The sequence below is a fragment of the Impatiens glandulifera genome, chromosome 1, assembly GCF_907164915.1.
Source record: "Impatiens glandulifera chromosome 1, dImpGla2.1, whole genome shotgun sequence".
In the NCBI taxonomy this organism is placed as follows: domain Eukaryota; kingdom Viridiplantae; phylum Streptophyta; class Magnoliopsida; order Ericales; family Balsaminaceae; genus Impatiens; species Impatiens glandulifera.
Genome location: NC_061862.1, coordinates 46,742,920 through 46,767,806, shown reverse-complemented (window position 1 = coordinate 46,767,806; position 24,887 = coordinate 46,742,920). Strand labels below are relative to the sequence as shown.

Genomic DNA, 24,887 nt, shown 5'->3' with positions numbered 1-24,887 from the left:
AGAGTCCTTGCCCCATTTCATCACCATAAGCTTCAGAAAATGGAGCTTGTACTCCTCCAAAGAACATAAATAGCGCCAACAACAACGATGTTGATACGAAGAGAGGTAAAAAGTATGACAGAACTCCGACTAAACGAGGAGCGACAAGCCCAAATGATGCGACAATCAACGAAAAAACCAGGGTTACAATAATTTGATGCTTGTGTTGAAGGAGCTTTTCTGGCAGGTCCATGATGATCACTCTTTGGTCTTAATTAGCAATCTATTCATTTTAACAAGGAATACCAATTATAATAAATACATCAAATTAGATTCTTTGTTTGACATTAATGAAAGTATATATTATAATATTGGTTTGTTGTAGATAGCAAGAGAGGACTTGTTTCCTAAACTATACCTTTCTTATAATGGTACTATATTTTGTGCTTTCCTTTCCCTTGCTCAGGAGGTAACCTCCCCATTTTATACATTTGTTTTAATAACCATTTGCTGTAAAAGAGAGAAAAACTATGAATGCATAAAGAAAACGAAGGTTTACCTTCTATGTAATATGTGTCGATCACTACTCATGATGCGTGCTAAAGTATAACGGTTTCAAGTAAAACAAAACAATCAACATAACTCAACGATTATAACAAACTTATCAAATAGAAAGACATGATAACTTGAATTATTATTATTAGATTTTTTTATAAGAATGATGCATTAACCACTCTTTTTTTGTGGGAGTAAGCATGAAAGCTTAAATTTTCAACCAAAAATGAAAAAAATGAAAAAAAGTAAAATGTATTATATAAGAATTCATAATATTTTGTTCTTATCAGATAGATACAAAACTATTTTTCAATTGGAACAAAACAATTTCAATTTTAATTTGGGTTGATTAAATAAATGTATAAAACCTTAATATGCTCCTATCATGTGATTCATCTATACTATTATAATGTTTTAAAATTGCCAATAATATTCCTAAAAGATGAATGGACAAAAATAGCATGTTTGTATCAATGAAAAATTCAAAGAATATTTTATTCTTACCAGATCGGTTTACATATTCTTCAAATTGAACAAATTGAATTTTATTTCAAATTGAGTGAATTGGAATAAATGTATAGCACCTCACAATACTCTTAGCATATGAACTAGTGACGATATTTTGCATAAGAGTTTGCGAACCTTGCAAGATGAGAAATTTATAAAATTGACGAAATTGTTAGGAGTGCGGAAAAAAGAGATGCACCAACTTTATAAAGTGTAAACTATGAAGAGAGAAAGAGTTTGGCCGGATCATGTTCTGAATACCTCTACAAAGAAAATTGAGTTCAAGTTATCCTCAATTCATTCAACTTGAAAATTTGACAGTATTATTTTTCATTTGATGTTTCATGCATATTGTTTTTCTTTTTATATTAACTGATGATAATTTTTAAATTAGTTCAAGTGGAAAAAATAGTTCTTAAAAGATCAAATGTCACTTAAAACGTTATAAGTTGAAATTGAGGTTATGTTTATAGGTAATATTAGTTTCTTACATTTAAAAAAATATTAATTTAGTGTAAACAACACTTGTATTGACTGTGAAGGAATGATCTTGTAAAGAAAATAATAATTATATAATTCTCCCCGATATTAAAATGAAACTAGGCAGGTAATTAATTTGATATTTGTTGAAAGAGTGATGTCGATTAAATTAGGGTTGGATAATGAATAAGCAAATGATAATTACAATTAGCATGTGTATTAAATTTGTAATAAATATATGTCTAAGCATTAAGCGTTTTTGTACCAAAGACAAACAAAATAAAAAGAACACTTACAAATTGATGAGTCATATTGTTGAAATAGTTTCATCAATTGCTGAATGCATATATCACTTTCGGTTGCAGTTGGGATACTTAGATTAAACATCATGGGACTGGTATATATCAATATCATTTTCTTAATAAATCATTAAAATAAAAACGTAATTCCATTGTGACTGCTATCTTGTTTTGTTATTGTTTTAAATTAAAACATGTAACATTACTTTGAGTTCTTAGGAATATTATCGTGAACTTTAGAGTGAGTGAATGGAAGGATATGATCGAAAATTTTGGATTGTTTATGATTCGAGAGGGTTGAGAGAAGTAAGAATAAAATGATGTTAAGAAAATATATATACATGAATACTTTGTGAACTTAATTTAGGATTCAATTATAAAGAGTTTATTAATGATAATGGATAGCAATTTTTTTTTTTGTCTTTGTTGGAGAGAGTTGGGATCCTCTGTTACGAAACTGTTCTTGTGCCCTCTCACGAGAATGGCTAAAAATGTAATTTATTTTTATTTTTTTAATCCTTAACTCTCCCTGAGAGGCACGTGGGGCTCGTAACAGAGGATCCAACTGTGTTTTGAGAACACGAGAACTCAATAAAGTTTTATCCCAACTGTGTTTTGAGAACATGAGAACTCAATAAGGTTTTATCCATTCTTTTTTCTTCTCCATGCCTCTCTTATTTTCTTTAAGTTATTTGTTTATCTTGTTTCTAGTTTCTAATTTGTACAATTGTACTTACACATTTTTAAAGCATCACTTCTTACTATTATAATTATTTGTTATTTTGAAAATAAATAGGGTTTTGTTTTTTTAGTTGATAACATAGTTGTGTTAATAAGAATGCTTGTAGTTGAAATATGGGCATAAAACATGAGTTTGGGCAAGTTTTGATAATAAATTATTCTATTAAAGTTTAAGGGACAAGAATGATTTTTAAGAGAATGGATTATATTATTACTTAAAACGGAAATGAAAGGCATAATTATGGGTGCGATTATATCTTCCTACATTTAAAAAATAATAAATAAAAAATTATGATTTTTCAGAAAAGAAGGTTGAAATGTGTATTTGGATTTAATGTATGGTCCCTCCATCATTGGAGAATGGATATACGAAATTCTTGCCTACCCCCTCCCTTATGTATATTTTTATACAATCTCTGCAATTTACTCTGTTTTTTTTTTTAACTTGAGTGACTATTTTTATAATAAATCACTGCTATGAGTTAACATAGTTAATCAATACTATAAGTTATGAGAAATACAATTAAAAGTTCAACAAAACGAACAACACATCAAAATCAAAATTTCAAGTTATTAGCACAAATATCGGTGTTGATCATATCCTTCTTATGGCTATGTTTTGTCTCAAGTTTGAATTCAGTATCTTTCACATTCTTTTCTGGTTTCTTCGGTCATAATTCTTAATTTTGTTTAGTTTTGTCATATTTTTATTTGGGTAACTACAGAGCTTCTTTAAGAACTCATTCTTTGTACTTTCTGATGCACATAGAACACCATCATCATCGTTCGAATACTCCTCCTTATCGTCATCTAACCTGTGACCATTTGGTCTCTTAAGTCGACTTTCTCTGCCGGACTACCTTGGTGGAGTCTCTCTCAACCCAATTTCTGATAGAGAAGAAACCATCTTTTCGGTTTCTAACAGCCTACCAATTTCTTAGATTTAGGCACCAAAATCAATATCTTAACAACCAGAGTTAACTTATTTTTTCCAAAATAAAACTACTCATATGATTCAAAGCATTCAAAACCTTTAATGTTCACAACCCCATATATACACCTTGAGGCAATGCAAAAACAATTAGAATCAACAAGAAAAATCTCTCTATTTGTGAGAGAATCTTACCAATATTGTTCAAACGAACTTTGATATTGTGATGACCAGCAAAAATCTAAATAATGTTATTACTTACAATAATATTATTTTCAAATAATCCCATAGAAACTCAAATAACAGGTCTAGCTATAGCTTTTATGTTTACTTATGCTTACTTTTTTATATGGAATTTAACAAAGTTTTTTATTTATTTTCTGTTTTAAAAACCTGCTTAATGGATAGGAGCCATTATAAATAACATAAAAAAATAAAAATAAGTGCTTAATGAATAATAGTCAGTCAGTTGCAATAATATATTATTGGGTATTATATATAATTTAATTGATTAATTAATACTACTAAATCCAAAACTACAATTAGATGTTACCTACTCAAACAACTTAGCGACAAAAAAAAGAAAACCAACTCCTTTTTTTTTCTTTGTAAAATAATTAATTCTTTCAATTAGCTAATCTTAGCTTCAAGCCACTATTAATTTGGCATCACTTTCAAGATATGCTAGCAGCTAGTTTCAAAATACAATTCACATTATTAACACATCTTAATCATTAACCACCACCCTCAAAGATAACCCTAAACCTGGCCTATTTAGGTTAAAATACCAAGAAAAAATATAATCCAATTATTGTAGCAAAGAAAGAAACTTGATAGAATCTCAAAGACTTAAATTATTCATTTTAAAATATTATCCAAAAACATATATAAGTGTGTTATTCCTCGATGATGTCGATCATTACTATATTGTGACACGTGCAAAAAGGAAAAAATTGTTCACATTAGAGTAAATTAAGATCGATATTATATATGGATCGAAAATAACATATACATCTTCCATAATGAAAAGAGGCATGTATAAATAATCTTTGATTTCTTTGAAATATTTGAACACTTTTTTGATGTATTTAGTTTCATATTATGTGTATTATGGCCTTTTATATGCCATCTTAATTGTAATTAGTTTGGTTCTATGTAACTTTCCATTAAAATGTAAAATTATATAAAAGAAAAAATGGGTTTTCAAAAACCCAAATATGAACAATGTTTAAGATTTGTTTGTTAAAGAATAATCATCATATTTCCTTATATATCTTATTCGTTCTTTCTAATTTATATACTTCAATATTGGTTATTAGTTAAATAAAGCAGTTCATATCAAATAAACAATCAAATTAACATGGCTTAAATTGGGTAATAAATAAATAAAAAGCATAAATTGAACATAAACAACAACCAATTGATAACTTCATTTTGTTCACAACCGTTTGTATCAGAATTTTTCCTTATGCAACAGAGAATTTTGAATGAGAAAATTCATCCTCCTAACTTTAACATGACTTTACCTCCAATTTTCTTTATATGTGAAATATTGAAAAGTACTAAGTAATGTTAGCTTAATTTGTTATGGACCTATGGTTCATAATTTATATAATTTTTTTAGAACGCTGGGTTCCGCTACTCCTATAGAGTGCGACTAATCTCCGCGGGTTAAGCACATAACCCGCAAACACATTTAACTATTTAACTAGACGCAGAACTTGTCGCCTCACAGACTCGAACCCAGAACCTAATGGAGGCCGGGAGATATCCACCTCTTGTTGTCGCTAGGCTAGAAGAGAGGATAATTTATATAACTTTAACTTATATGTTTTAAAAATATCAATATCTCATAATGATACAAACCACATTAACATTCCTAATCTCTCATGTGTTGAATAAAGTGTTCATGGTGGTGAGTTGTGACACCACTTAAAAATAAAAAAAATATCAAGAACACTCACTAACCCTACTTTAAGGGGGTTAATTAGTGGTTAAGCAATGACAATCCTTTGACTAATGCCAAAACTTATATCATGTTTATCAACATTTCATTACCACTCAAATAATTAGTCTTTTCTTAATGATGCATCACCCAAAAAAATTAATAATAAGTATTTAGGTTTATAAATTAACTTCAAACTTCTTCCCCAAGTTATAATTAGGGTTTTCAGCAATGACAAAATTTTGCACCTAACATCCATGATCCATCCACATTCAAAGACTATAGGGTATGTAAATATGTCATGTAATGTATGCTATCTTTTAATTAAATATTATATTATATATATATATATATATAATTCAATTTGTTTGATTTATTCAAAGAAAATAGATTAAATTTAGCCGTTTGACAATATTTCAGATAATTATGGAAACTATTTTAAATTTAATTTATAACAACGGTTACTAAGGAATAAGAGTCGGCCGGCCGGCCGGGGCAGAAGGCAGGGTTTGTTTTATACCCTTTAGCTGTAACTGTCGATTTTGCTTCAAAGAAGGAGAAGAAGTCCATATCCATCTCCCTCTCTTTGCGGTCAATTCCTTAGAAGTAACATTTGGCCTCCAAAATGCTGTTAAAAGCCATTCCAAACATCTTTCCTTGAACCTCATAAACCCTGTTTTAGACTTTTATCTGTTTTTCATTGCTTCAAACTTCAAAGGGTTACGATTGTTTACTTAAAAAAGAAATTTTAACAAATGGGTTTTGATCAGGAGATAGGCGGGGGAGCGGAAGAGATTCTTCTCAATCACCCAGACCCACTTGTCTTAGAACTCAATAGACTCCAGAACCAACTCAAAGGTCTGTTTTTTAATATCTTCCCTTTATGATCAAAACTTTTAGCTTCTTCTTCTTTTTCTTTTTTTCAATGAATGCATTGTTTCATGAAACTGCAGAGAAGGATAGAGAACTTGGAGCTTCTTTGAATGTAATCAAAGGACTAAAAGGGACTGAAGTCCTAAAGGACAAGGCCATTGAAGAGGTATGGAGAAAGGGAGGTTATGCTTATACTGATTTTTCCATCCATGGTCATAACTCATAACTCATAACTGATCAGTTGTTCTCTTCTATTTGTGTCATTAGCTCGCCAATGAATTCAAAAAGATGGATGATAAGCTGAGGATAACTGAAAATTTACTCGAACAGAAGGTAATGTAATCTCTGATAGTAAACTATATGGAAGAGGAATTGATAAATTTTGTGTTGGATAGAACAAATTACTGTCTGGCTCTGAAAATTATTAATACAGTTTTGGATTTGGATTTAGAATCTTGAAATAAAGAAACTGAAAGATGAGAAGAAAGAAGCATTGGCTGGACAATATGCTGCAGAAGCAACTCTGAGAAGGGTTCATACTAATAATCAAAGGGATGATGATCTTGTCCCCATTGAATCCATTCTTGCTCCTCTTGAGTCTGAGATTAGAATGTACAAAAACGAGATTACATCTCTTCAAGAAGATAAAAAGGCGTTGGAGAGACACACCAAGTCAAAGGAAGCAGCCTTGCTTGAAGCTGAAAAGATCTTGACAAGTGCCTTAGAAAGAGCTTTAATAGTGGAGGAGGTTCAAAACCGTAATTATGAGCTGAAAAGACAGATTGAAATATGCCAGGAGGAGAACAAGATCATGGAGAAGACCAACCGCCAAAAGGTTTTAGAGGTTGAAAAGCTAAGCCAAACCATTGAAGAACTCGAGGAAGCCATTCTTGCTGGTGGAATGGCTGCAAATGTTGCTCGTAATTTCAAGAGACAGATTTCTGAATTACAAGAGGAGAAGAGAACTCTCGAGAGGGAGCTGGCGAGAGTTAAAGTTTCAGCAAACCGAGTTGCGACAGTTGTGGCTAATGAATGGAAAGATGAAAATGACAAGGTTATGCCAGTCAAACAATGGTTGGAAGATAGGAAGCTTTTGCAGGTATCCCATTCATTCATGCATATTTCACTAATAGAAATAGTAGCAATAACAACCGTATTTTATATTATAGGCTGAAACACAACGGCTTAGAGATAAACTTGTGGTATCAGAAAGAACAGCAAAGGCAGAAGCTCAACTCAAGGTAATAATTAATATGAACAGACTTGAAAATCTGATCATTAATGATTTTATTTGTTTTTCAACAGGATAAACTCAAATTGAGGATCAAGACTTTGGAAGATGGTCTAAAGAATATGTCAGCATCTCAGAAGGCTGTAAAATCAGTTCCCCTGTTCGGATTCTTGTCTGGAAACAGTGGCACAAGAAAGAGATCAATATCGCAGCCAATATCTTCGATCATAAGCTCTCCGGCGATACAACTGAATGTGCAGGATGAGAATTTGCTTAGGAAGAGTTTGTGGACAACTAGGAATAAGGTTGCAGACTGCGGAGAAAAAGAAAACAAGGAAATAAATGAAAATGAGATGTCAGAAAATGGAGATGATGATGATATTGTTTCAGGGTTCTTATATGATAGGCTTCAAAAAGAGGTAATTGCTCTAAGGAAGCAGTTTGATATGAAAGTCAACAATTTGAATGAAAAAGATGAAGAAATCAAGGTGAATTTGTTTTCATTTTTTTTCCTCTTGAATCTCATATCATATCTTTATACTATTGTTTAACAATCTGGACTTGGTGATTTACAACAGATGCTTATGAAGAAAATCGATACACTAACAAAAATGAAGAAGGAATCTGTAACAAGCTGTGAAAAGGAAATGGCAATGTCCACCACCAAGATGGGAGATGGTGGAAAAAAGGATTGTAACTCTAAATCTGTCAAAAGGTTTAGAAATTTAGTAGTTTTCAAATAAATAAAATTTGTAATCTGTATCTCATTAATTTTAGTTTTCAAATGTTTTTAAAGTGTTTCCAATGGAGACCAATATGTTTATTAAATCCAGAAAAACAAATATCTGAAATTTATGTTTGTCATTTTTCAGGGCAACTAAAGCAGGTTGAAGATTAAAAGAAATGGGCGACACAGTGGTCTAGAAGCTTGATTCTGTGGTGGGCGGTGTTGATTGTTTTCTCAGGTGTAAATAAAAATACTTTCGGTATATAGAATAATTTTATTGAAAATAATAAAGAAGTAAAGGTTGAGTGATTTGAATAGAGAATGATGAGTATTGTGGTTAATTTCAAATAATAGGTTTCTCTAGTTGTGAATTGTAATAGTAGGTTCACTATATTCTTGTCTAGTTAAGATGAGATCTTTCTAATAATGTTACTATATTGCCTTTTTTAATGGTTGACATTTTATTTTTAATTGATTTGAATGCTATTTTGTTTGTTTTATTTTATCTAATAAGGTTTTAATTTAGATTATGTTATCAAATTATTTTTTTTATCAAACTATTATGATTTTAATCATTTGTTATTTTGTTCCAAATAGATGAGACATTGTTCTTCAATGAAAGAATATTTAAATTTTAAAAGTGAAATTGTTTAATCACTATGCAACTTTCACACGATTACAATCTCATTTAAGTTTTCGTACCAAAGATTTCATTTTTAACCCCGAACTATCGAATCATATTTCGTTCAACTTCTCGCGACTTCAAATAGATCTAATCGTTCAGATAGGTTGAACGAAATTTGGTTTGATTGTTTGGAGTTGAAGAATATGCAGTGACATATTTATACAGAAATTGTAGTAGGCTTAAGCCATCCCAAAAAAACAATTATTTAAAAAAGTTGAACAAAATGAGATTTATTTGTTTGGAGTTGAAAATAAAATCGTTGGTTGTGACCACCTACCGGGGTCAAAATCGTGGGCTTTAGCCCAACCCAAAATAAATGTATATTACTTGCCAAGTCTATATGTGTGCCAATTTAAAAATAATAATAATTTCAGATAGTTGTCCAAAGAAATTGCAAAATTAAAATGGGCATGTCAAATAATATGATTGACGCTTACATTTTTTTTTTTTAAATATATATAAATAATTAAAATTGTAAAAGTTAATATATATATATATATATATATATATATATATACTTGATTTGATACTAACTGTATTTATTCAAAGAGTTGTATTTTTATACATGCTCATCTTTTTTGTTTTAAATAAATACTAATAGTTGACCAAGTTCTAAACTAATGTTGGGCAACTGATAGGTAATAGGTCAAGTACTAACAAAACAAAAAATTGGCACCGCATGAAATAACACCAATTTTGGGATTAACACTATTGGGGCTTAGTTTTCACCTATTAACAGAACAACAATAGTCATAACATTTGTGCAATACATAATTATATTAGAATTAAAAAAAAAACTAAAATTTATATAGTAGCGGATAAACAAAATTAAGGTGGTAAGATTCAATATTTTTAATATTTATTATATTTAATAGGTTAGTATGGTAGATCGAGACAATAGTTAACACGAGATGTTTAGTCGGGTTATACTTATCTTAATATCAAACTATTATAAGTCACGACACGAGAATGACCTAAATCATAATCGACATATGATACTCAGGTCGGGCTGGCATATGCACATGTACACTCTGTTTATAGGTAAAGTTTATAACTTTCAATTAACGAGAAATGAATTTTATATTTTTTAACAATAATTGTTATAAATATTAAGTATTATAATTTATAAAGTGAACAGGCTATTAATGAAAAGCTAACCGAGAAAGTTGAAATGTATGATTTATTTAATAAACAAGTTTTATTGTATTTTTGATAACTTGATAATTTAGGAGTTCTTATAAGGGTTGCATCACCATGTGTTCAGATTAAAAAGATTCTGTTAGAAACGGAAATGACATGTAGGCTTTAGAGATTAGTGCTAGTTTAGTTAGTACAATTTTTCTTAATGTCCAACAAATTAGTAAGATAATCTAATATAATTTCAGTTTTATTATTATTATTATTTGTTTGTTTTCAAATTTTTTTTTTAATAATAGAAAGATTTAATTTTTTTAAAAATATACACCAATATGTTATCCACACATTAGTAAATTAGTGACATTTAGAATAAAGTATACCTCTAAATTTTAAATAATTAATATTTAGGTTAATTTAATAAAATCTAAATTTAATATTAAAAACTATTTAGAAATTAACTTATCATTTTAATAAAATAAAATTTGAATTATAGATAATTTTTTGTTTAAATATTTACCCAATACTAACATTAAAATAATAATTTATTTTTAAGGATAAAACAAGTAATAATAATATATTAAATTAAGAAACAGACTAACAACATTTATCGGGAGTTATGTTTGATGTATTAAGTCGATCATTTTCATTTGAGTATATATACAGTGAATAAATTATTATTTTTTAACTTTTAATTATTTTCACTAATTAATATTACTATTATAATTAGTTATAATTAAAATTAAATAATTATAACAACTATAATACTAATACTTATAATTAATATAAACATTAACTTTAAAAATAAAATAATAGTAAATTATTATAATATTATTAAATATATTATATCTAATTTTATTATTAATAAATTAATATTTATAATTAATAATATAAAAAAATAATATTAATACAAAATTTAGATATAATATATTTAATAATTTTATAATAATTTTTTTTCAATTAATTAACTATTATTTTATTTTTAAAGTTAATGTTTATATTAATTATAAGTATTAGTATTATAGTTGTTATAATTATTTAATTTTAAATTTTAAATTATAATATTAATATAACTTGTTGTTTCACAGTTAACATCATACTAATGAAAAAAAGATTATTCTTAAATTATTTAATAAATGTAAATAAAATAACACTTTTGTCAAAAAAAAAAATTATTATAATATTTTTAAATTTATAAAAAATTATGTCTCATTAAAATTAAAAACTAATATATTATGTTGATAATATTAATTATAAAAACTAATATATTATGTTAATAATATTAATTATTATTTATATAAGGTAAAATATTGAAAACTAAAACCAAAAATTGAAAAAACAAAACCTAAAATAATTTGAAATATTAATATAACATTATTATTTATTTACAAATATATTTATATAATAATTAAATCTTTTTTTGTTATTAATAATAATATTTAATAATAAAACAAAATAAAAATAAGATAAATATTAAGTTAATAATTTTAAAAAAATATAATAAACAAATATATATTAATATATATATATATATATATATTTATATTTAATACATTTGTATAACAATAACTAAAACACAAAATTAAAATGAATTTATAATTTTCTTATAACTTTAATAAATAAATAAATAAATAAGAAGTTTTTTGAATATTTTTTTATAAAATTAATTAATTTAAACATATAAACTAAAATGTTAGTCTCTTAAATTTTTTTATTAATAAAATTTTATGTTATTATTCTCTTTTTAAAATTTTATTATTAAAAAATCTTAATTTTTAATTAAAATATAAAATTGTGTTAAATATATATATTAATTATTATTTTTATTTTCTGAGGTTATTTTGATTTTATAATTTTAAATTATTTTAATTTTTATAATAACATTATATATATATATATATATTTAATTTTATGCCTATTAATTTTAAAGTTTTAATTTAACATTGAACAATTTTTTAATATTATTTATAAATAATAAGTAATTTACTATACATTTATATTTTATTTTTTTAGTTATATGATTTAAATTAGCAAAATATTTATATATTAAACTTATTATATTTAATTCATATTTTAAGAGTATTTCTGTTTACTTTGGATAATTTATTAAATAAAATTAATGTATTAACTTATATATAATTATACTTTATTAACATCTATAAATTTTATATAAGTTCTTAAATGTTTTAATATAAGTATAAGAATTTGGAAGATGTTTTTGTAAAAGTTAAATATAATAATGATTAATATATTTTAATATTATTTTATCTTATAAATTACTATTTTTTTTTTATTTTCATTATTTGACTCCATAAAGTAATTATGATATATAACCTTGTTAAAACAATTAATTAAAACAAATATTAATAAATTAACCTTTTATAATTAAAATATTTAGATAAATATTTTAACACTTCATATCTAAATTAGTTATACACTTTTAAAGTATACATTTAAATATATATTTTTTCTATAACTTAAACTACCAAATAACTTAATATCAATATTTTATCTAAGCAACCAAATATAACAATTAAATATTTTAAAAATGAGTTATCAATTCCCAAGAACAAACTCAAATTAAATATATATACCCTTTAGAACACCCCTTTACCACTAATACATGAATAGTTAACTCTAAAAAGGTAAAAGAAGAGAGTTAGGCCAACTTTTAATTTCATCAATAATAATAAGCTTAATTTAATTAGTTTTCAGTAGGTAAATATATTACCAAATTAAGTTTTAATTTAATAAATTAAACACAACTTTTATAATTTAATTTGAGTTAAACAAATAATAATTGTCAAACTAACTCCTTTTGGTTGAGGGATTGGTAAAAATAAAACTAAAGCATTCATAAACCAAAGACTTTGCTAAAAAAGTATAACATCTTATTATAATTGCTCATTGTGCTAAGAAAATCATGACCTCTTATATTATATTATAATATATATATGCATATGTATTAAGATATTCTCCCTAACCCTATGTGCTAAATAATTAAGCACAATTTAATTAAATTTGGGAGAATTCTTTTAATTTAAACTGTCCAATTTTTTTTTTTATTTAAGATGGGAATTTAGTAATAAAAATAAATAGTAATAAACAAACCCATCAAGGATTAAAGAGTTTGAACACTTTGAGAGAGAGTGAATGAGAGATCCCTTTCACATGATTGAACAGTCTGCCTTCTCTTCTTCGCTGTAATAGTAATCATGCCGGTTATTATTATTATTAGCAATGGCATATTGACCGGCGCCGGCGCCGCTATTTCCACCAGGATACCCAAAGTAACCATAATTATCATAAACCGGCACCGGCTTTGCATAATATCCCTGCTGGTTTCCACCATAATACCCACCATCGTTATAAGCCTGATAAAATGGGTACCCCATTGGCACCATCGGTCCCATCATCGCCGCCGGAGGACCTGGTATGGATTGCACAGGCATAGGTACTGCAGCCGGAGCTGCTGCTGCCGGAGCCGGAGCAGCTTTAGGCTTCTCAGCTTGAGGCTTATCGGCCGGTTTTGCATCTGCTTTAGGCTTGTCAGCTGGTTTGGCAGCATCCCCACCCTTGGGCTTGTCATCTGATTTTGGCTTATCTGCCGGTTTGGCATCTACCTTTGGTTTATCCGCCGCCGGCTTGGGCTGATCTTCTTTGGGCTTCGCCGCCGGTTTAGCATCTTTGGGTTTCTCCACCTCCTTGGGTTTTTCCGATGGCTTATCGGCGCCGGCGGCAGGGGCAGGGGCAGGTTTTGGTTTTTGGGGTTCTTTGATTTCAATGCTTTTGATAGTTTTCCCACCTCTGGAGTAAAGCTTATCACGAACTTTCTCAGGGCTACAGCAAACCACAGTGACTAACACTGTATTCGATTTCTCATCGAACATCTGATCTCTCACTTCTATAAAATCAAAACCAGAAACAACCCATGATCAATTTCATCTTCTTCCTTAACTAGAAACCAAAACTATATAAAATTTCAGGAAAAGTAACAGGTTTACTCACGAGGGGTTCTGCAGAGAACTTTCTTGACTTTCTTATAGCAGCAAGGACACTGAAGATCAACCTTCATCATCATGTGGGTAACCTAATTGATAATCACAGCAATGAATCCATAAACAAACAGAGAGAATTCCCTTAAAACAGAATGAAATGAAGAGCAGCAAGAATCAAACAATCAAACAATGCAGCATTTTGAAATTGAAAGATTGACTGATTGTTTTCGTACCTTCTCGGGCGCCATTGATGAGAGAGTTCAGATCTAAGAACTCTGTAAGGAATTGGATTATTGAGGAGAGAGAGAAAGAGAGAGAGAGATAGAGTGTTCTCTCTTTCTGCTTGTCCTAGTCCCATTAAAAGAGAATGGTTGCCGACTGGATTTTGCTTAGGAAGGTAGGAAAGTCTCATTTTTGCACACATCCAATGGAAACACGACACGTGTAAAGTTGAGCATTATAATTAACCCTTCTTTCTTCTTCTTCTTATTATTATTATTAGCTGGTGGCTAATTAACAAAGTCTGAATTATGTAGCCATCAACATGATTACCATAAATCTATCCAAAATTTTCTTCAAATGTTAAATCAATATATATCTTAAAAAAATTATTAATATAAGTATAATATATATGTATTCAATGAAAATATATTTTGATTAAAATGTTAATATTACATGATTTTAAGTTTTTTTTAATTAAAAAGATCAAATTGTGATAAGTGACACTAAATTATAATTTTTTTAACACTAATTGATATACACAGCAAAATTGAGTTAAACAACCAAATTAAAAAAATGGTATGACTATAGTAATTTAATTATATAGGACAAATAAATTGTTTTTTTTTCTCTCTCCATTATTGATTGCTAATACTATTATGGTGGCTACTTTGGAAGAGTTTGACAAAGAAAAATTGACACATTGGATTGCCCTTTTCTCAATATATTTAGGTTAAATTTACAAAGAACATTAATTTCTTTAAAAAAAAGGCATAAAACCTTTCAATAAGGACTACTTAACAAGATTGCATTCATTGTTGTCTTATAAATAATCAAATTTACTTTTAAGATGGGGTACCTTGAACAATAATGGTGACATCAAGATCATTTCATGCTGATCAGTCCATTCACTTTCCTCATAATTTTATATTTTTATCTTTATTACATTTCTTTCAATAATGTTTGCATAAAGTTTTCTTAACTTATAAATAAAGATATATATATTTTCTTAACCTATATATAGTTGTATTCGTTATCTTCTACTTCACAACTTGTGTATTCCACCTCATATATATGGATTGTAGTGACTTGAGGATAAGAAATTTTCTTTGAAAATCAACATTTATTATATTTGTGAAGAATTATAATGATTTAAATAATATATATAATTCAAATCAAACGAGCTTTATATTTATATATATATATTTTTCTTGTAATACTGGTCATAGTCATAGAGCTTTCAAGTTCGTTGGATGGTGAGAGATTAATAAAGAATTATGCATTCCATATGGGTAACCGTACACGTGTCCCAAGATTGAATTACAAATTGTATCCTTGCACTGAAATTCAGCTGATACATCACACATCGAGACCCATCTCTCTTTGTCACTATTTACATTTCTCATTTTCAAAGTTTTATGCATCCCAATAAAATTAATTAATAAATTAAAATCCCTTTAATTTTATTGATTATTTTAATTTTATGTATAAGAAAAAAAAAAAGAAGTAAATTGATGTGAATTTCAACATTTAAAAATAAAAAAATTTCTAATAAATTATAAAATAAATTTATAGAGCATGTGGTTGTTTCAAAAATAAGCAACCAACCACACACACGTCATGATCTTAATTTAAGAAGAAAGTGAGTGTGTATAATTATGATGAGAGCAATATATAAATATATATATTTATGTAAATATATATATAGTGTGGACATTATTTCTCATTCATTTTTATTTTATTCATTGAATTTCCTACAAAATACCAAAATTTCTCCAACCATCGAATAAATTAATAATAATATCAATTTGACGTCTTCCCTAACCACCATGCTCATTTGCTGTTATCCACTCTATATCAAAACTTTTTTTGTTTTGTTTCTCTAAACAGTTTATTACCTAAAAATGTCCATATTATCTATTAAACATATTATGTAATTATTTTGTATAATGATATTATAACTATTTTTATCCTCTCTCTTTTGATAATGTTTTCTCTCACACATCTTGAATATAATTAAAAACAATGAATGAAATGTATATAAGTTTTTTGTGTGGACCTTATTCATTTTAAAATAGTTAAAGGAAAATATAATAAAATATTATAGGAGAAGCTATTACGAGTGAGAAAATTTGACATATTTTAAAAAAAGTCTAATAATATGCGTTTTAGAGTTATAGATAATTGTTCGGTACTTCGGTTATGAACTTATGACTAGAGAATGACATAAATTATTTGGTTTATTTTTTTTTTGCGATTTATAATTTTGTGATCCTAAGTTATTGGTTTCTCCAACTAAGAATCTTAATGACAGATATGCTTTGCTTGGATTCAGGGCCGGTCCTAGGGTAAGCCCGGCAAGGCCCCGGCTAAAACAGCCCACTCCCTAGGGCAACCCATTAAATAAAATAAAGAAGAGATTTATAGTATTTTATAATCATAAAATGGTTTAACCTAGTGATTTAGGGTGAAAATTTAAGTTTATCCTATAGTCATAAATTTTAATCTCACTAAAAGTTAGTTTTTTATCCTTATATAAAATTACTTTGAGATTATTATTATTTTTTTTTTAGAAAGGATAGAACAATCTTTTGATCGGATATTAATTTGAATTTGCCTAGTTATTTACATGTTCCAATGTTCCGCCGTCCTATATTCTCGTATTTATAATTAGGCCCATTAGGAAATATTACTAGGAAATATTTTATGAATCTAATCCATATTTAATTTATAAAAATATATAATATAAAGTTTTATTAGTTTAGTTGGTTAAAATGTTGTACTTGTTTGTTGCAAATTCAAAACATACTTATAACATTTTTAATTTTATTTTTAACAGTTTGAAATTTGTGGACCGATCAACCCACAATCCGATCCAAATATTCATTTACTCTCACATATATATTTAAATTAAGCACAGTTCTCGACCCGACAATTCGGACATTTTTAAAAATTAAGCATCATTATATATATATATTTATATATATATATTTTTGCTAGTTATTTACATGTCTCGATCTCCGCCCTATGTTTTCGTATTTATAATTAGGCCTATTGGGAAATATTTTTGAAATTTAGTCCATATTTAATTTTGATTTATAAAAATATCTAATTAAATTATATTGGACAATATTCACTTATCTAAATAAAATAGGATAAGATTTTGAAAAGTAATTTTGTTTTTCGTTTAGATTTTAGACACAAATCCAACCCCATCAAATATTTGAAATAGGCCTAGATTATGAACAATTTTAGGCCCAAATCCATAGTCCACTACTCAAAGTTATACAGGCTTGAATACGAGAGTAATAGTAAGTATAAATTTTAACTATATATTAATTTATTAATTAAAAAATTGTTTACATTTTAAAAATAACATAGATTAGGTGGATATTAATGGTCATTAAGAATGAATGCATATTTTTCTAATAAACTTGTAGTGATCTGTCATATATGTACTACAAACAACAACTATTCAAACAAATTAAAGAGGAAATGGAGAAGACACATGAGAAAAGTGTACTGTTGTAAACTGGTGTGGATACTTAAATTAGAAATATGATAGCTGTCAAAAAATAAAGGGAAAAAATTTAAAGGTTACTTAAAAGAAAAAAAATAATATTTAGTTGGAAAGAATTAAATTATCTTAAAAAATTATTAAACTAGTCATTATTCACTTAAAATAACTATTATTTTGTTAAAGTTAGAATATATATAAATTTGATAATTAATAAATTATTTTTTGAACTGAGATTTAGCACAGTACTAACGTCTACATTCACATTCAGTTGCTTTTTATTCAGTTGTTTTTGAAGACTTGCAAGAATGGAAAAATAAGATTGAAAGTTAAAATATTCATGTTCCTATGTAGCATTTATTTTTTTAACTTTCAAAATGATATAAAGATGTATAAATAGATTAATAAAATTAACTTAGCTTAATTGATTTTTTATCCTCTAAGTAAAATTAGTATAGTGAGCATAAATTTAGTGTTCAAACATTGCAAAAATATATTTTAATTTTTGTTAGGACCATATAAAGTGGGAGCTTATATTTAAATGCATAAATTGAATTATCATTTGGTTAACCCGAGCTCTTATATAGTCTCGATAAAAAAAAATATTAATAAAGGAGATAATTTTTGAAGTCCTAAGAATAAAAGTTCTAATCTTTTAAAATACAAAATTAAATAATTTCTCAAGCAATTTTTTAAAAAGTGTTGGATCACAGTTTAATATTTTATAGGTAATGTTGTTAAGATTTTTAGTTATTTTCTTGTAAAACAGTTGACCTATTTAGTGTCGTGAGTTTCTTTATGATATAAATTGTGACATTTCTATAAAATAAATTTAGCATCCAACAACAACTAACAAAGTGAGTAATAAAATTGAAAGAGTTAGTTCAATATTATAGGTCTTATCTAAGATATTAATGTTGTTATATTCATTTTTTTTTTTACTAATAACACTAAATTAAAACGATATCATGATTCCACGTTACTTCAATTCAGATAAAAAAAAAGTAAAATTAATAAAAAAAATGTGACCACTAGTAGATTATACACATATCCCGCAAACACACTTAACCATTTAACCAGATGCAAAATTTGCCGCTTGACGGGCTCGAACCTAAGAGGCTGAAAATATTCGGTTCTTGTTGCCGCTAGGTTAGAAGAAGGGATAAATAAAATTAATAAAGTTGTATAATATGTGAAATTTGTGAATGATTTTAATTTCATGAATAAACAGGAATGTCATGGTTTTAATAATTAATTAGTTATACTGTGAGTTTGTTTGATATTTGATTTTTTTACCAAAATTTTTAAATTCTATAATTATTCAATTTATCATTTAAAATATTTTTTTGATAAAATTTAAATACAAATTATATTACAATAATTTAACTATAAAATAACAAATCCATGTAAAATAAATAAATAAATAAAATTGACAGGTTTGCATAGGTAAAATTTGCATGAATGATATTAATGACTTTAAAAAAACAGGATTTGGATGATTTTAAATAATTAATTAATCATATAGAACTGATTGACGTTGGAATTGTATTTCGTTTTAACTCTTTAATAAATTAATTTATCAATCATTTTTAAAATATAAATATATATATTTTAGTAATTCAATCAAATTTAAAATAAAAATATATTTTTTTCATTTAATAATATTTTCCAAAAAAACCCAATAGAACAGCCCAACAACTCAACATCAAACAAGGTCATAATGAATGAATAGAACAAAAACACAGGTTGTTTAGATGAAGACAAGATAAAATTGCATCAATCAATCGAATACTGACCCGGCTCCACTTGATGATTCAGGATCTATCTATTATATATGATTTCCCTTCCTTTAACCATCAACTAGCTATTTCATTTTGATATACTGCTATTAAATAATCATTCATACAACAATGTGTACGAGGATAAAATAATTAAGTTGTATGGTCATATATACAACTCATTTTGCTTAAATTATTGAGTGGAGGACCCCTAACTGGTGGTCTCCAAGTCAGAGGAGGAGGAGGAAGTAACGTATTTTGGAAGACCCTCCATTGGAACTGTAGTTCTGACTACCATCATGCTCATTTTGCTTATTAGGAAAGTTTCTAGGACCACTATTATGATCAAGAACTTTAGAACTATAATTCTAGTGTCTTCCTTTTAAAAGAACCATTTTAAATGTTTGGCCATTTGAAAGAGCAAGTATATTTCTAATGGTGGAAGGTTGTGTCCATAGTACTAGCCTCACCTATGTGATGTCCCTATTTAGGAGTGTGGCTCTTGCATGAGAAACTAATGCTTAATTTTTATGGGGTTCCATGAGTCTAACCACCTAGAATTGGAATATTGTCAATATGCATAAGGACTCGAAGGTTGGGCATTCACGATCGAACTATTCTCAGAAAAGCCCTTCTTATGAAATGCTGCTGCATATTTTCTCTAGAGCGCGACATCATGTGTGCTTCTCTAAATATATGTAAATATGGAACTAATGGGACGAGATGGTTCACTAAGCCATCTTTTCGACCAACTGGATGTAACCTATGGGAATGTATTGTTGTGCATTGGAAGGAGTTTTGAGATCACTATGTTTTTTTTAATGTTGGTGGAGGAACCACTCTTAGTTTTTGGAAAGATGTTTGGGATGATAAGGATGCTTCTATTAGTTTCGATGTTTGATGCGACAATATGAATGGGTTTTAACGTCCATATGTATTACGGACGGTAAAAATTGTGCAATTGCACTCAGAAAGTGTTCGGATAAAATACGGTTCTAACTTTCTCCAGTATTAGACTACATGTCTAACTTTCTCTTTCTATTAGACTGCACGTCTAACATTCTCTTTCTATTAGACTGCACGTCTAACTCCATGAGTTAGACTGCACGTCTAATTACGGTTCCACTTCAGACTAGTCTGAAGGAGTTAGACTACACGTCTAACTTTCACAATGCATTAGACTGCACGTCTAACTCCACGAGTTAGACTGCACGTCTAATTACGATTCCATTAGACTACACGTCTAACTCCACGAGTTAGACTGCACGTCTAATTCCACGAGTTAGACTGCACGTCTAATTACGATTCCATTAGACTACACGTCTAACTCCACGAGTTAGACTGCACGTCTAACTACGATTCCATTAGACTGCACGTCTAATTCCACGAGTTAGATTGCACGTATAATTACGAGTCCATTAGACTGCACGTCTAACTCCACGAGTTAGACTGCACGTCTAATTCCTCTAGTTAGACTGCACGTCTAACACCGCTTAGTTAGATTATACGTCTAATTTCGCTAGTTAGACTGCACGTCTAACACCATGCATCTAATACCAAATCAGTTTAATGAACCTCATTAGAACCAAGTCTTATGAAATCTGACTTCGATACACCTGCATCAAAGACAATTAGACGCATATAAAATCCATTCATCATTTCATCATCAAAATTCCAATAGTCAAACTATTTCAACAATTAGTCAAAATAATTTGACCCAACAATGTTGAACAACCGACTAACTTTCAAGATCACTCTTTGCCTAATCACGTTTTAAAACTTGATAAAATATTATATGGTCTTAAGCAAGCTCCTAGAGCTTGGTATGATACTTTAACTAAATTTCTGTTTTAACATGATTTTATCATTGGTACAATAGATAAAACATTGTTTAGATTTGTTAAAGACTTACATATATTGCTTGTCCAAATTTATGTTGATAATATCATATTTGGGTAAACTAATCCCAAACTATGTGAGAAATTTTCTAAGTTGATACATGACAAGTTTGAGATGATTATGATGGGAGAACTGACGTTCTTCCTTGGTCTTCAAGTTCGTCAACTTGAAGATGACATATTCATCACCCAAGCTAAATACACTAGGGAGGTGCTGAAGAAATTCGGCATGGAGAGATGCTCAGCTACTTCAACTCCAATGAACTCATCAATCAAGCTTGATAAGGATGAAGATGGCCAAAGTGTCGATATCACTGCCTATAGAGGAATCATCGGATCTCTGCTCTATCTAACTACCAGCCGACCAGATATCTTGTTTTCTATCAGCGTCTGCGAAAGATTTCAGGTTAACCCTAAACTACCTCATTATATTACTGTTAAGTGTATTTTGAAATATTTAAAGGGAACTCAAAATGTGGGACTGTGGTATCCGAAGGATTCCAGTTTTAATTTAATTAGCTATTCTGATGCAGATTTTGTAGGCTGCAAGATCGATCGGAAGAGCACCAATGAGGCTTGCTAGTTCCTTGGTGATCGTCTGATCTTTTGGTTCAGCAAGAAGAAGACATATGTCGCCATGTCTACAGCAGAGGATGAATACTTTGTTGTAGGCAGTTTCTGCTCTCAGCTTTTGTGGATTCAACAACAGCTGAGGGATTACAACATCCAGGCAGACGAGTTACCGATCTTCTACGTCAAACACTGATGCAATTTCCATAACGTATAACCCAGTGTTGCATTCCAAACCAAGCATATCGACATCCGACACTATTTCATCCGGGAGCATGTCAATCAAAAGCATATTCGGCTAAAATATGTTCCAACAGATCAATAAGTGGTAGATGTCTTCACGAAGCCACTCCCCGAGACTAAGTTTTCTTACTTTAGAAATGTTTTGGATCTATTAGACCTAAATTAATTTAATTAAGTATGCACAAATTGAGGGGGAAATTTGTTGTTAATTTGATTGGACAAACGTGTTATGACGGATGTCTCAAATCGGACTAATTAGATTAGTCGTCTAAAGAAACCATGTATCAGACAAGTTGTGCTTAAGCAGCTTGTATTTAAGCGTGGTCAGATATTTAAATGTGAAGCAAACGTCTGTTAATTTGACTGTTTCCATGAGCCAACATACTCCTTCTGAACAGACGTCCTACCAAGATTAAACGCTATGCGGGTAGCATAGACAAATGTCTGTCTACGTGCATTTTCAGACACTTCTTCAACAGACGAGTGGGACAGTTGTCGTATATGTTATGCTTTGTCCTTGTACTTTTTCCACTTAGACAATAAACACTCATATTTCGAAATATTTGGAGAGAAATATTTATGAGATAAGATAAAATCTTTTAAATATCTTTAAATATCAAATAACATGAAGACACATGTCTATCAATATTAAAAATATGACTAATATATCTGACGATTCATTACCTCACGTTTTTTAAATTAATGATAGTTTTGATGATAATTTAAATGACGTCGTTTAATGATGATGTTTTGGGAAACGATTTAATTTAAGTGACGTCACTTAATGATGGCGTCTGAGAAACGTTTTTAATTTAAGTGACGGTTTAATTTAATGATGTCTCTTGGGATACGTGGCTGTTCAAATCTATTTAAGGGTGATTTGCATGCCGAAAATATGTTTTATTCTCTTTGAGATTTTTCTAAAACCCTAAACCCTATTTTGCTTTGCCTTCTCTCTAGAAAACTATTCTCATTCTTCCTTGTTTTGTAAACCCTAAAGATGACTAAGAAGACTATTCCCTTTGCTCAAAACACCATGCAGGTAGATTTCGATTCTGTATATGAGCATGAATCGTCGGAGATTGTGGCTATGTTTAAATCTCTAGAGGCGTCTGGCCTCAGAAAGTTTCTTGGTAGTCCTTTCATCATCCACAACTCTGTGGTGCGCGAGTTCTTTGGCTCCAGAAAGATTGTTGGTGACTCTATTTCAACAACGGTGAAGGGTTCCATAATATCTATTTTTGAAGCTACCTTCGCTGAGTTCTTTGGGCTTCCGACGGAAGGCCACACGTTTGCTATTGAGATTCCAGCCAAGGATCTCACAAAGATACAAACCCTATGTTCAGACATCGATGGTTCGGTGAACATGTACGGGAAGAAGAAGTTCTTCAAGTATCCCTTCTGAATTCTAAGTGATATTGTTGCTAAATCGATTCAAGGGAAAGTAGAATCTTTCGATGCCTGCACCCAAGATCGATTCAAGATGATGATAACTATTACCAAAGGGATGGCTGTAAACTGGGCGTCTGTCCTCTTTTCTATTCTATACCAGATGGTTTCTCATGTTAGCAAGCAGAATGTGGACTTTTTAGTCCAAATTGTTTGGTTTCTAGAGCATCTGTAGGTGCCCTTGGGAAAAGGTGCACCCATTAATGAAAGTAGAATAATGACGAGTTCCGTTATTAAAAGCTATATGGTGCGAATGAAACTCGTCAAGGAATCTAAATTAGACTCTTCGGTTCAACAGACGAGTGGTCAGTCGACCACTCGGTCCAAGCATCCTGCGACCTCTAGTCGTAAAACCCATGTAAAGAGAACGAAGATGTCGGCCATGGAATCTGCTGTTAGTTCCTCTAGCCAGATACAGACACCCATTGGAGAAACTAGAGAAGTTGACTCCAAAAAGGGCGAGAATAGAGGAACCGCATGGTTCTATTATTCCTCTATTCTCTTCCCCGCAATATCCTTTAGCCAGTCCATTCAAGACACCAAATGAGGCATATACTCTTGCTTCTAGTCAGACGGCGTCTGATCTCGCTTCTGGTCAGACGACGCCTATTATTCCTGTTGATCAGACGGAGTCTGGGATTGTTGCTAGTTAGATAGAGGTGTCTCCTGTTGTTCAGACGACCTCCGAGGTAAATATTATTTCCAATCTGGCCATAGAGCCTATTTTTATTGAAGTTCCCATTGTGGAACATGCTGTTGAACCAATTGTTGAGATAGTTGGTCAATTTGTTGAGAATAATCATGGGAAGACAATCTTGTCTTCCTTGCCGAACCAATGGCTGCTGAAGCTACTAGTCAGGTCAATGTTATCCTACCTTCAACAGAGTAGGAGGAAGTACCTTCTTATGCTATTATTGAAGAAACAATTGGTCTGAATGTTGGGCAGACTAACGAATCAACACTCGTTCAGAAGGATGTTGGTTCCATTACAGAACCTCAAACAAATGTCTTTTCTAGGAACATGTCTCCATTCACTATGCTTAGAGCAGCTCGAGGGGCTCCAGGAATTTCTTTTAGAGAACCTATTCCCAGCCCCGAACCGGCCGAAGTCGTATGGAAGAGAAAATA

At 29.4% G+C, this 24,887-nt stretch overlaps 2 protein-coding genes across 2 annotated transcripts; one reads left to right on the top strand and one right to left on the bottom strand.

Annotated features, from left to right (window-relative positions):
• The first annotated feature begins 5,930 nt into the window (after positions 1-5,930).
• On the top strand, positions 5,931-8,743 carry LOC124920646 (microtubule-associated protein 70-5). Its single transcript, XM_047461182.1, has 8 exons — positions 5,931-6,295; positions 6,391-6,476; positions 6,578-6,643; positions 6,762-7,409; positions 7,480-7,551; positions 7,616-8,029; positions 8,120-8,256; positions 8,414-8,743. The coding sequence occupies exons 1-8, from the start codon at positions 6,193-6,195 to the stop codon at positions 8,430-8,432; spliced, it is 1,545 nt and encodes a 514-aa protein (XP_047317138.1). The 5' UTR covers positions 5,931-6,192; the 3' UTR covers positions 8,433-8,743.
• A 4,218-nt stretch (positions 8,744-12,961) lies between these two features.
• Positions 12,962-14,472, bottom strand: LOC124921421 (predicted GPI-anchored protein 58). Its single transcript, XM_047462119.1, has 3 exons — positions 14,319-14,472; positions 14,096-14,177; positions 12,962-13,991 (listed from the first exon to the last, which is right to left on the bottom strand). The coding sequence occupies exons 1-3, from the start codon at positions 14,331-14,333 to the stop codon at positions 13,255-13,257; spliced, it is 834 nt and encodes a 277-aa protein (XP_047318075.1). The 5' UTR covers positions 14,334-14,472; the 3' UTR covers positions 12,962-13,254.
• Between the last annotated feature and the right edge of the window lie 10,415 nt (positions 14,473-24,887).